We start from the raw sequence: 13,343 nt of genomic DNA, 5'->3' as shown, positions 1-13,343 counted from the left end.
CAGCCCACTGCATATTCTTTTGATCAATTGGAGAAACTAGGACATTTGTTCTGTAGACTGTCCTACATTCTGAATTTGGCTGATTGCTTCCTCATGGTATTGTTTGATTTACTCTTTTGTGACCCATAGTTCCTGGAAACTGATGTGATTAGATTTCCTGGAAACTAAAGATTTGGGTTTATTTAGTTGTTTATTTATTCAGGCAAAAGTACTTCATAGCTCATGCTCTGGACTCCCTGCTGCAGCTCCTCTGAAGGCACACATAGCTGATTAAGCCATTTTTACTAATAATAGGTATGATGACTGGGCTCTGTTGATGTCAGCCTGACCCCTGCATTGTGAAGCTCCCCATCAATCTTTCATCTTTTGATTTCAGCACCCATTCATGGTTACTGCCTAAATCCATGGCTTCATTAGGGACTGCAAAACAATGATTTTCTTTTTCTAATTCTACTGTCTATATTTATTTACTGGATAAAATTAATAAAAAGTTGTGATCAAAATGCCAAGTTGTATCATAGCCACTGTATTTTATATTTTGATTAAAATTTCATTTGAAAAAACTTTTTATGAAAAACAGTTTAAAAAAATTACTGGTCCAGAGAATCTCTTGGTTACCTTCCAACTCTAATGGTTTGTGATTCAGTGACCTGTGCTGAACCAATGTTTCATGACAGGAAAAATGAGTACAGCTGATAGAAGTTCTGTTGTAAGTGTCCAAAGGTAGCCAGTTAGATTTTTCCTCTGGCCTAGAAGAGATAGGATATTGATGGAACCATGGAGGATCTTCTGGGCAACAGCTTATTGTGAGGTAGAGAGAGAAGGACTCTCAAGCCTTGGTCCTTGGAAGCTATGCAGAATGATTATGAGGCCAAGTTGTACAAGCATATATACCTCACACCAATGTAGAATGTAAAACTGGGATTACAGAACATTACAGAATATAACTTCTACCTTATCCCTTCACCACCTCATCCTCCACTATTAGATTTTCAGTTTCTTGTAAAGTAGTTGGCCTCTGTTCTCATGTTTTCATGGGGTAACATGTTCTTCCATGTTCTCAGAAACATGGAGGCATCCATCATTAACTTCTTATGACCCATCAGCCAAAGCCTTGGCTCCTTTGAAACCATCATCTGCCACTGCTATAGAACACAACTCTTCTATGTTTTCTACATTCCCTGGTATGCTAAAGCTGCCACCATTCCCTTTGAAGTGGGAAGAATTCCTCTTCTTTGTATTTGTGTTCCATTCATTACAAGAAAAGAGAAGCAATTCTTCTGGGGACTGAATGATTTACAGAGATTTTAGTGAAACCTGTCTCTCAAGTTGAGTCCCCTCCCCCTTCTCCCTTAAAATTCAGGTACATGTTTACGAGGCTTGGGAGGACGGGTCATCTGAGTGACAGCCACTTTATTGCATATCAAATGCTCCTTTTATTGTTTTGGCTGGGAGATGGGGGTGGCCCCATGTCCTGATATAAAAAAGGATATTGTTTAGCCCTTTCTTAACATGATAGTTGCATGCCAAGTAAAGCAGCAGCGTGGGAAATAACCCTGATCTCTTTTCCAGATCTCAGGCACAGTGGCATCCTTCACCATGTGGAAGTTGACACTGGCTTCTGCAACATAGTATGGTTCTGGAGAGAGTCAAGATGAAGTCCTGTTGATAGAAGAACTGTATTTATTCTGAAGTCCTCGCCCCAACCCCAGGGAAAGCCGATTACAGAAGAAGGAGCTGGACAAGCTAAAGGGCAAACCCGGAAAATGGCATAATCTAAGGTAACATTAAGGACTACAGTAGTAAAAATGCTCATATGAAAACCATCACAAAGAGGGTTATTTGCTTTACTAAGTAAATCAATATTTGCGTCCCTGAGAAAGGTCCCTTTTCTCATACCTTTGTTTGCTTCCTAGTTTCCTTTTAGACAAAGTCTTGTAAGTTATGAAATGTCCTTGTTATAGATGAGAGCAACTCACTAGATCTGCCACACACAGAAATGTCTCCCAGTGCCCCCCAAGCATCAGAAGATGATCCATTGGGCTGCAAATGATGGAGGAAAAATTCATTAATTTATGAAGGTTTTGAAATATCTGACACTAAAGTTGAAGTTCTTGAAGTCTGGCCAGTATAAACAATTACATAAAGCTCTGTTTATTTCTATTTAGAAGCAGTCAAAATGACCCAGTTGTTCTCTGGAGCATGGGGCTCTGTTGTCTATCATCCACTGGTTGGATTTCTTTATGGTCAGGTTATAAAGAGGATCATCTTAGCTACTTCCTGCTATAAAATTTTATCCTCTATTCTCCTATGGAAGGCAATATCAGTGGTCCCTTTAGAATGCATATTATTGGTAGCACACATCAAGGCTGTGTGTGTTGTGTCTGTGTGTGTGCTCTCAGGATCCCCACTGTCATTAACAGAAGAGGACTATCAATATACTTCCTGTTAGAATACACAATAAAGCTCTTTGATTGAGGCTCACACTAATTGCATGTGAAGTCTGCTACCTGTTGAATTCACATTAAAGTTAAAAGTAATAATGATGTTACAGGTGTACATTAGCCTTACACACACACACACACACACACACACACACACACAATGAAATTGCATACATTTAATTGATGAGAAAAAACAATGAAACAAATTAGTGAATATGTCATTAATTTTCCTGATTCAAGTTTGAAGTCAAGAAGAGCAAAAGGTAATCAGAATTGGTGCTTTATCAGGTAAAACTGGATTCATATTATTTTATTTATTCTAGGAGCAACAATTCCTCCTTGCTTATTTCTTAGAATGATTTCATATTGTTTTGAAACTCAAAAACTTGAGCCCATCTCCATCTGTTCCTTTGTTTAGCTTTGAAAACCTGTCTATGCTCCTAGTATATGTGGATCAGCCTTCTTTCTCCTCTTTCTTCCTAGGACTCTTTTGCTGCCTTGGTTTTTGGCTCTGACAACCTTTTGGCTTTGTTGTCCTGCCTAACTGAAAGCATGAGATTAAACCAAGGCAGTAAGAACTTGGTGTTCCCAACTTAAGTTTGTGTGGTCAGTTCATCAGGACCCACTATGCTTTGTTCTTAACAATACAGCCTTCTTAATTAAGTATCTGTCCAGCTCATGAGCTGCAAGAGGTGAAGACCTTTCCCATGTATATTTGGAATAAAAAACAGCTTGCTTCTGGTGGTTTGGAACCTTGGCCCCAGTAACTCAGCTGTTCTTTATTCCTACAGCCTACCTTCATGTGTGACTTTGAGAATCTCAAGGGTTAGAGAACAGGGAACAACAATTAAATTGGGACTCTTAGAGTTTGTTTTATCTGATCCTTCGTATGTATTACATAGAAGCTAATAGCATGGGCCCTGGAGTTTAACAGCCTAAGGTCAGATCTTTACTCTGACCCATATTCTCTATGAACTTAGAAAAGTTTCTTATTCTCTCTGTCAGTTTTACCTACAAGATAGGCATATTATAGCTATTTATCTCATAGAATTGTCAGGATGATTGAGTGACACAATGCAAATGCTTAGTACAGAATAAAGCCTTGTTAAATGTTAGCTACTATCATTGTTGTAAATAGTGTTAAATTGGCCTTCTAGAAGTTAAGGGTGGCTCTTTCCAGGATGTACTTTACCTATTTCAATGTTTTGGAATGCAGAAGCTTTGAATGAATTTTGTAATGTGAAACATTACAAACTTAACTTCCCCTGCAATTTACTATAAGTATAAGCAGTTGATTGATTTATCCCTGTCTCAGTCCTGAAAGATCAGGCAATCTTTGTCTACCTACTATGGGGCATATCCCACTGAACTGGCTCCCAACTGTGGGAGCAGGATATGCAACCACAGACAGAGTCCCAGTAAGTTCAGTTTCCATGAGCTTAAATCACAGAAACGCTTTAAATGCCAAGTTTGTTCCAGAAAGAGAAATACTATGATCATAGCTCACAAAATCAGGCTGAATTTTCACATTCTCTCTTGTATCACTAGTGAAAAAAAAAAATCTTACTGTCAAGGAATCTCCACCCTAGGCAAGATTTATGTTCCACTTTCCTGACATTGGTGCTTTTCCTGGGATCAGACTCATTCCAATATGTTTATACTTGAAGAGTCCACTGGAAAACTTTGCAAGCCAGTGATAGGAAACTGCTACCTGGCTGATTCTCCCCTCGGCTGCTGGCATAGCAGAGAAAAGACTTAAGGAACCTTCAGAAGACTGTCTCCCTGTCCAGATTTGTATCAACATTAATGCTTTGCTCATGATTGAAAAGTATCTTCAAGCTTTCAGACTCAAATATGTTTCCTTTGCTTATAACCCTCTGGTGAGAGAACAAATGGTTTTGGATCCCTGGAGAGATGGGATGTCCCTTTATGACTGAGTTTCCCTGAACTCAGTGGGCTGCTGTGGGCTCTCTGAATGCCATTATGATGAGGTTGGATATGATCCTTGCCTGGCTTAATCCTCACATGTTAGTATTTGGCCCACCTGTTCTGCAGTGATAGATATTGAGGGATGAGAGTTTTTTTTCCTGAAAATTTTTCTTGTGTTTTTCAAGCAGAGGTCACAATGACCTGCTGAGAAGGCAAGAATGGCTATAACAATTTAAAAGAAACATGACAACCACCTCTTGCTTGGTAGAAATAGGCAAGGGAGTAATAGCCCCAAGGGATAAGTAGAGAGACTGGTTATTCTAAAGAGTGTGATGAAGTCACTGAAAGTATGAGTGAGCAGGAATGGAGCAGCTGGGGATGAAAGGGTTGAGAGACGTGGAGCAGGACTTATCCTTACTTTCTGGTTTGTTGTTTGTTAATTTGAACTCTCATTCTCTGCCCCAAAGGGACCTTTCATCTGTCATAGTGGTTAAAAGCAGAGCCTTGGTGTCAGATGCACTTGGATAAGAGGTCAGCCACTTAGAAATATGCCTTGATCAACTTGCCTGGCCTTTCTAAACCTTAGCTTCCTCATTATTAAAGAGAATAATTCCTGTTATATACATTAATGAAAAGTAAACATCAGCTCACCTATGATACCTGCCAAATAATTCGATGACACTAAAGAGTGGCTAGTGATAGTGGTGGTGGTAGAGGGAAAAGTGGCTGAGGTTATGGTATTGGTGTTGAAGATGGTGGTAATGGCAGTGCAAGCAAAAGAAGCAGTAAGACTTGCAGGCTTCAGTGTTTTCACCATATAATTCAACAGTCCTCCAAGGGTGCCACAGCAGATGTACTGGCTTGGAGAGAAACCAGAGGTTGTTGTTCTCACTGCTCTACTGCCTCGTCAAAAGTACACTTTTCCCACCACTTCTGCCATCTTTTAATGGAACCAGACTTACAAATGGAAAAAATAAAACGGGCCCATATTTCTGACACCTGCCTCACCTGTGCTCCTCAGAGACTTGGCAGTGAAGATTTCCCAAGGGCCGTGGCAGAAACTCGTCTACAAATCTTCCTCTTTGGGGACCCTTGTTCCCTTTCCTGGATCTCCAGCCAGGCAGACCAGGTGGTTTTTCATGCCATCAGACTCAGTTCTTAAAGGAAAAGGTACCATTTCCTTTCATCAGTCCCTGGAGCACCCCCTCCATCCTATGATTGGCCTTCTCCCAGAATGACTCATCAACCCAGAGTTTGTCCTTGTGCTGACCCCTGACGTCTTCCTGAGATGGGTTGAGACCTGCTGGGAGGAAAGGCAATCATTAAATCATCCCAAGCTGAGGCTACATAAACACTTCCCTTCTCTAATGAATGGGCTCCAAAGGGCAGGCTGACTTGTCTTGGTGTGGCCCTCCTAGGCCAAGGGTGGGGATGAGAATTTAAGCTAATGTTGGTGTTGGGAACGTTTAGATATCAATTTCCCAACTTTTTCTCATTATAACAGATTGTTAATGCTTTTGTGAAAGGACCTTTCTTTACCTCCCCCCACCCCACCCTTTTAAGAGACTTTTCAGAAGCAGAATAGGAAACCATTCTATTAACAGTGTGTGGCCTGGAAAGTGTCCGTGCTTCACATACTGTGGAGGCCTCGCACCTTCCTGAGGAAGAAGAGCCTCAAGAATATGGATAGTCATGCTTTGAAATGAGGCGACATAGTGCAGCAGCTAAGACAATGCATAATAGAGTAGAACAAATGTGAGCTTGAATGGCGAATGTGGACATGCTACTTCATTTTCTAGGCTTCAATTTCCTCATGGGTAAACTGGGGATATTGATGGTACCTATCTCATAGATACTATGTTAGATAAGGCTTATAAAATGCTTAGCATGGTGCCTGGTGTAGAGATGATACTCAATCCATGGTAGGATGTGACAAAGCCCACTAGTGGGAGATAAGCATCATCATCTGGAGTCCCAAGGAGAGAACATTAAGCTACTCTTGGGATGAACACTTAGATTCAGGTATTCATGAGCTGACAATCAGACTGGGACTTGAAGGAGTGTATTGCTTCCACAGTGGCTAAAGAAGTATCATGGGTAGAGAATGAAAACAAAGCTGTGAAAGGTAAATTCATCAAGCAATGAATGGCATGTGGGTAGAAAGATGCTTGTGTGTGGGTAGAATAGTGAATGAAGAAATAAGGTGGGCTAAAATGTTGGAAGACTTGACTAATACACTAACAAATTCTTCTAGAATGTAATGCCTCCATATTGGTCTATTCTCTCAGGCCTGCTAGCTAACCAGTGCCAAGAATTATTAACCCTAACAGGCAAGATAATTTGGAGATACCCATGTTGGTATGCAGCGAGCATCCCAGCACATGCTTTAGGATTGTTTCTACCCCTGTAATTCAGACCTACTGACAGGTCTGAATTATTGGAAGGAGAGGGCCAGAAAAGTCTATTTATATGAGAAATCAGGGTACTGCCAGGAAAAATAACTATTTCAGGAACCTGGCTCTTGGTCAAATATGTAGCTTGAGAGAGTAGGAGCAATTATAAATCCATGGGATCTCTTACTTGAGTCTCCCTCGGACCTATACCTGAGTCCTGTATTTGATAAAGATCCAATAAACCAGAAATGGCAGGGAGTCCTAAGCTCATGGAATAGAAACTTTGAGGACTTTAAGGTGGAAAAGAGGACCAGTATAACCAGTGGCTGGAAGAGTGGCATGTAGCGAAGTTGAAGATTGAGGCAGAGTCCAGATGATAAAGAACATTCTAAATCCTGAAGGAATAGTCCGAATTTATTAATATTTCTAAGTAAAATGGGAAGTTACCAAGGGGAATTTAAGCAGCTGAGTGACATGACATACTTATGAGTTAAAGACCACAATTATTTGGAGACTATGTTGGGTAGGAGAAGGTCTGGAAGCTGGAAACTAGTTAGGAAACTACTGTAACAGTAAGAGCAAGATGTTGGGATGACCTCCATTGCTACAAGGATAGGGTAGGAGTCATGGAGAAAAGTATAGATTCAAAATGTCTTTTTAACATAGAATGACAGAGTTCAATAATAGATTCGAAGAGAAGTGAAGTCAGAGAGGTTGGAGTCAAGAAGATCTCCTAAGTTTCTGGATTCAGCAACCAGGCCAACAGTGGTGCTATTGACTGAGACTGAATACACAGGGATGAGGAAGTGCTTTGGCTGGAAGACGCAAGAGTTCTGATTTTCATAAGTTCAAATAGGTCCTCAAGTAGGCATATGTTTATCCAAGACCTTTCAATGCCCTGGGAGTGGTGTGGACTAGAGAGAGAAAGGTGGGAGGGCTGAGCTCCCTGAAAGAGAGGAAAAAGACAGGGCTCTGGAACTGACCTCCAGCAACTCCAAAATTTTATGTTTGGAAGGAGAAGGCAGAGCAAGTAAAGGATACTGAAAAGAAGTAAACAATAAATCTGGATGAAAAGCAAGGGAATGTGGTACTGGAAAGTGGGGATTGGAGAGTGCTTTCAAACAAGGGAGGGCTCAGCAGAATCAGGTGCCACTAAAGGGCTCACAATGACACTAAGCATTCTACATGAAGCATCTTATTTTATCTCTGAAGTGGCAGAGCTGGGGTTGAAAACAAGGTACATCTGATTCCAAGGCCAATGCCTTTTCTACTACCCTATGCTCCATAGGCATCCATGCCCTCATTTTGTAGATAAAATACTGAGTATCAGAGGATAAAGCAACTATACAAATAGGAACTCATGTTGGACTGAAACCTGGGGCGTCTCACTCCTAAATCTGTGTCTCTTCTCCTAAAGCAAGCTTCCTCTCCTACTCTGTTCCAACATGGCCTTGGAAAACTCTGGGGATATATGCAAATGGTTCCCCATGAAGTAGAAAGAAAGGTACCTTTTCTACCACAAAAGGTAGAGATATCAGGTTTTCCATCAGTGGTTTTGAAAAATTAAAATAAACTTGATGTGCATAGGAAGCAAAAATGAATGACATTCTAAGTTTTGTGCTTTAAGGCACATTCATAGGTTTAAAAAATAAACCATGTCACATAATAAAGCAAGGTGCACTTGGGTGTGGTAGACAGGAACATCCAAGCAGGGACCACAGGCATGGGTTGGGAGCACCTGCGCATTTGGGAGGATTTATGGCAGACCACAGATAGGTACTGCTCACTGCATCAGTCAGGGACATGGAATTCCAGGTGGAAGGCATGTCAAGGAGGAAGTCTGAGAAGAGCAGGTTCTCTACTCCTTAGTATGCTTTGGAAAGGGTACTCAGATGCACCTGGGTGTGATAGTATCCACTTCTGTTTCTGGAACCAGAGCCATGGCTGCTGCTCAGCTAGGCTGTCTTTGCCGCTCTCCTCCCTGAGCTGTCAGACTCAGTTAGGCTGAGACAAAAGTCCTGTTTCCTGATACTACTGCATGGACTGTGTCTTATTTGACTGATTTTATTTTGGCATGAAAGTGGCAAGAAAATGCAAATGCATTGCAGCTTGACTGTGATGAATGGAGCAGGAGGGTGGCAGGGAGAGGGCTGGTCCAGGAGTTAAGCTGTGCCCTGAGGCAATCGATGGGCTGGGCAGGCAGTGGTGGATCACAGCTGGTAAAAGCATGGACCCTGGTGGGTAGGCCAGCCAGGCTCCCATGGCTCTTGAGGGATATCTGGAAATAACAGGAGATCAGTCTGTGGCTTTTAGCTAGACTCGATGGTCTTGAAACACATGGGCTGAAGTATTTCCTTGAAGGACTGCTAGTTGCAATCCTTGAGGGTTATGTGCTCTGTGGATCCAGCTTGCTGGAGGAGAGAGTGTCTCAAAGTAGTGTTAACTTTGGAGTAGGCCTTAAGACAGGATTTTGGAAAGCTTTTGCCTTATCCCAAGCACCCAAATACCATCAAGAGTAGTTCTCAGGGGCCTTTTTAAGGGTTTGATCATGAGCTTTAGCTGTTTTCAGAATCAGAAACAGAGCACATACTCAGGCCCTCATAATTCATAATACCCTGAGGGCCTGAGAGTAGATTCTTATCCCCCAGACTGATATCTCCTTCTGCGGAATCCCATGTGGACACATAACAAATTCCTCATCACCAATATCTTGCCTAACAAACTCCCCTCAAATTCCCTTTGACTTATTAATATAGGTCAAGTAGGTTATTGCCTACTGACCACAGTTCTCACAGTTCTATTCCTCTGGACCTTTTCCAAGCAAAACCTCAGCAAAAGACTATCCCTGTTATTCACTTCCCCGAGTTCAAACTCCTGTCTGAAATTGCCAATGGGCAGGAGTGAGAAAAGGTATTCAGTTAAGAGATCTTTCCTGCTTTTTCCTCTTGGGAAATAGTAGTTCCTTCCACTCTGTGGAAATGTATAGTATGATGAATGCATAGCCCCCAATCTAGTATGCTAGTTCCCCAGATCCTGCATGACTTTTAGGTCTCTATTCAAACATACCTGCCCAAGGAGTCTAAGTCTCATGTGCTATGCAAAATAGCCCCACAACTCAGGTTCTACCCTTTTACTCCCCTTGTTTTCTGCATGATACCTGATAACCATGTTATTTGGATGTTTGTGTTTATTGCCCCCTTTGTCCTGTAGAATGAAGGTTCCGTGAGTTCAGTCATATTGCATCTTTCATTCAGCAATGACAGCATATCTGACATATAATAGTTGTTCAATGAATACTGATTCAATCATTGAGTGAATAAAGGGTCTGGTCTGTGTTGCTGCCATATGGGGCATGATGAGGAGACAGGTGAGCAACTGGAGAGGTAAACCTAAGCATGTGTAAGCTGCTGAGTGTTGTGTTAATATATTTGGGCTTTCAGCCCTGTAGACACAGGCTCTAGGGATGCTCCCCATGTCCAGGCCACTCCCCTGTCCCATGCTTTTGGTTCACCCCCATGCACCCAGGCTTCTGTCCCATCTGAGGACTCGGTCATCAAGCTTATCCCAGTGGACCCTAGCACCAGGCCAGCCCCTTTGGGCTCATGCTCCAGGCCTGCTCACCAGCTGACTCGGGCATCAGGCCATTGTGCCTGAAGACTCCAGCAGCAAGCCTGCCTGCAAGGCCCACCAATTAGCCTACCCAGAATCCCTCCACAGGCTGACTTGTAAAAGGCTTTTCCCGGTGAAGATGGTCTACAAAGACTAGAGGAGGTACTTACTTTTTCAGATGCATACAAGGCCACAAAAAACATGAGTAATCAGAAAAACGTAACACCAACAAAAGAACAGAATGAAGCACCAGTAACCTAAAACAATGGATATCTATGAATCTTTTGACAGAGGATTCAAACAATTTTCTTAAAGAAGTTCAGTGAGATACAAGTGAATACTGACAGAAAACTAAATAAAACTAAGAAAACAATACAGAACATAATTAGAAATTCAACAAAGAGAGACAACCCATAAAAAAGAACAAAACATTTCTAGAATTTAAGAGCATAATGCTTAAACTGAAAAACTGCATAAAGAGCTCAACAGCAGACTCAATCAAGCAAAAGGGAGACTTAGAAAGCTCAAAGGCAGGTAGGTCATTTGGAATTTCCCAAGCAAAGGAATTAAAAAAAGGAGTCAAGAAAGTCTCTGGAACTTATGAGACACCATCAAGGGAACATGATGTAAGCATTATGGGAGTTCTGATGGAGCAGAGAAAGAGAAAGGGACAGAAAGCATTTTTTAAAAAATAATGACAGACAACTTCTCACATCTGGAATGGGAAATAAATATCCAGATCTACTAAGTCCAAAGAACTCCAAATAGATTAAGCATAAGGAGATCTTTACTGAGGCACATTGTAATTACATTTTCGAAAGTCAAAGTAAAAAAAAAAAATTCTCAAAGCAGCACAAGAGAAGCAGCTTGTCACAAAAAAGGAACCCTCCTCAGACTATCTACAGATTTCTCAGCAGAAACCTTGCAAACCAAGAGAAAGTGAGATCATATATAAAGCACTGGAATAAAAAAAAAGGAACAAAAACTGCCAACCAGGAATATTATCCCCAGCAAAGCCATTATTCAAAAATTAAGGAGAGATAAAGACTTTTTCAGACAAACAAAACCTGAGGGAGTTCATTACCACTAGATCTACTTTACAAGAAGCACTGAAGAGTGTTCAAGTTGAAAAAAATGATGCTAACTAACAACCTTAAAACATATGAAAATGTAAAATTCAATGTAAGGGTAAAAATATAGTCAAACTCAGAATAATACTGTCAAGGTGGTGAATAAGTCACTTTTAACTCCAGTATAAAGCTACAAGATAAATGTATTAATAATAAATATAGCTATAATAATTTGTTAATGGATACACAATATATAAAAGATGTAAATTTTGACATCAATAGCAAAGTGTGGAGGGATGTGAAGTTAAAGTGTAGAGTTTTTATATGTGGTGATATATTATTATCAATTGAAATTGGCTTTTATAACTATAAGATGTTTAATGTAACCACATGGTACAAGAAATTGGATTTTATAACTACAAGATGTTTAATTCAACCAACTCATGGTAACCACAAAAGAAAACAAAGACCTATAGTACATACACAAAAGATAAAGTGACAGAAAACAAATTATACTACTATAAAAATTTATCAAATCATAAAAGAAGACAGGAAGAGGGAAAATGAATAAAGGAACTGTAATACTATCAGAAAACAATAAATAAAATATCAACATTATGTTCTTACCTCTTAGTATTACTTATTTTATAATTAAAATTAAAGTTTTTTTAGAGAGAGGGTCTTGCTTTGTCACCCAGGCTATAGCGCAATGCTGTGATCATAGCTCGCTGCAGTCTCAAACTCCTGGGTTCAAGCAATGCTCCTCAGCCTCTCAAGTAGCTAAGACTGCAGATATGTACCACCACCCTAGACTAATTAAAAAATTGTATGTGTGTGTGGGTCTTGCTGTGTTGCCCAGGCTACTCTCAAGCTCCTGTCCTCAAATGATCTTCTCATCATGACCTCCCAAACTGCTGGGATTGCAGTCATGAGCCACTGTGCCCAGACTTAGTAATTACTTTTAAATGTAAATTGACAGAGTGGCTGAATAGATTTTGAAAAATAAGATCTAATTGTATGCTGCCTACAAGAGATTCACTTTAGCTTTAAGGAGGCACACAGGTGGAAAGAGAAGGAGTAGGAAAAAATATTTTCCTAATTTTGTGCAAATGGTAACCAAAAGGGAGCAGAAATGGTTATATTTATATCTGACAAAATAGACTTCAAGTCAAAACTTTCCCAAGAGAAAAAGATCATCATAAAATGATAAAGGGCTCAATTCATCAAGAAGATATAACAATTACAAATACATAGACATCCAACATCAGGGCCCCTCAATATATAAAGCTGATAGTAACAGATAAAGAAGTAAGTAGACATTTATACAGTAACAGTAGGGGACTTCAATACCCAACTCTCAACAATGATTAGATTATCTGAACAGAAAACCAGTAAGGAAACAGTGGATTTGAGCAATACTGTTCAAATGTTACAGATCAAATATATCAAACAGATATAAAAAGAATATTCTGTCCATCCAAAGCAGAATACACATTCTTTTCAAATGCACATGGAACATTCTTATGGATAAATCAAAGGTTAGGTAGGCCACGAACCAAGTTGTAACAAATTCAAGAAGACTAAAGCCATTTCCAGTATCTTTTCTGACCGTAATTGTAATTGTATCAAACTAATAATAGAAAACAATATGAGGAAAATTGGTAAATTAACCAATATATGAACACTAAACAACATACTAGTGAACAACCAATGGGTCAAAAAAAAAAAAAATCAAAAAAAAAAAAAAAAAAAAAAAGAAAGAAAAATTTTTAAAATATTTACAGAATTAGAAAAAAAAAACTGTTTTAAAATTCACATGGAACCAAAAACGAGCCTGAATAAGCAAGGCAATCCTAAGCAAAAAGAACAAACCTGGCTGCATTAATTTACCTGACTTC

The 13,343-nt window shown here is 40.1% G+C and overlaps 1 protein-coding gene across 7 annotated transcripts in view; it reads left to right on the top strand.

The window, feature by feature from the left end:
• The window catches only part of SUGCT (succinyl-CoA:glutarate-CoA transferase), an 858,466-nt gene that overhangs the window by 703,547 nt on the left and 141,576 nt on the right, over positions 1–13,343 (top strand). For 6 of the 7 annotated variants that reach the window (XR_012512230.1, XR_012512232.1, XR_012512231.1 and 3 more), the window contains one exon: positions 1,573–1,781. Coding sequence is in view for 1 of the 7 variants with exons in the window: in XM_074379788.1 (XP_074235889.1) it covers positions 1,573–1,612 (40 nt within the window). In the remaining 6 variants the exon portion in view is untranslated. Of the gene's footprint in view, positions 1–1,572; positions 12,013–13,343 lie in introns of those variants that run through there. The other variant, XM_074379788.1, reaches the window with a different exon arrangement.

This window comes from Saimiri boliviensis, chromosome 10 (genome assembly GCF_048565385.1).
Source record: "Saimiri boliviensis isolate mSaiBol1 chromosome 10, mSaiBol1.pri, whole genome shotgun sequence".
Classification (NCBI taxonomy): Eukaryota; Metazoa; Chordata; class Mammalia; order Primates; family Cebidae; genus Saimiri; species Saimiri boliviensis.
The sequence above is the reverse complement of the archived record's forward strand: the minus strand, read 5'-3'. Positions and strand labels throughout refer to the sequence as shown.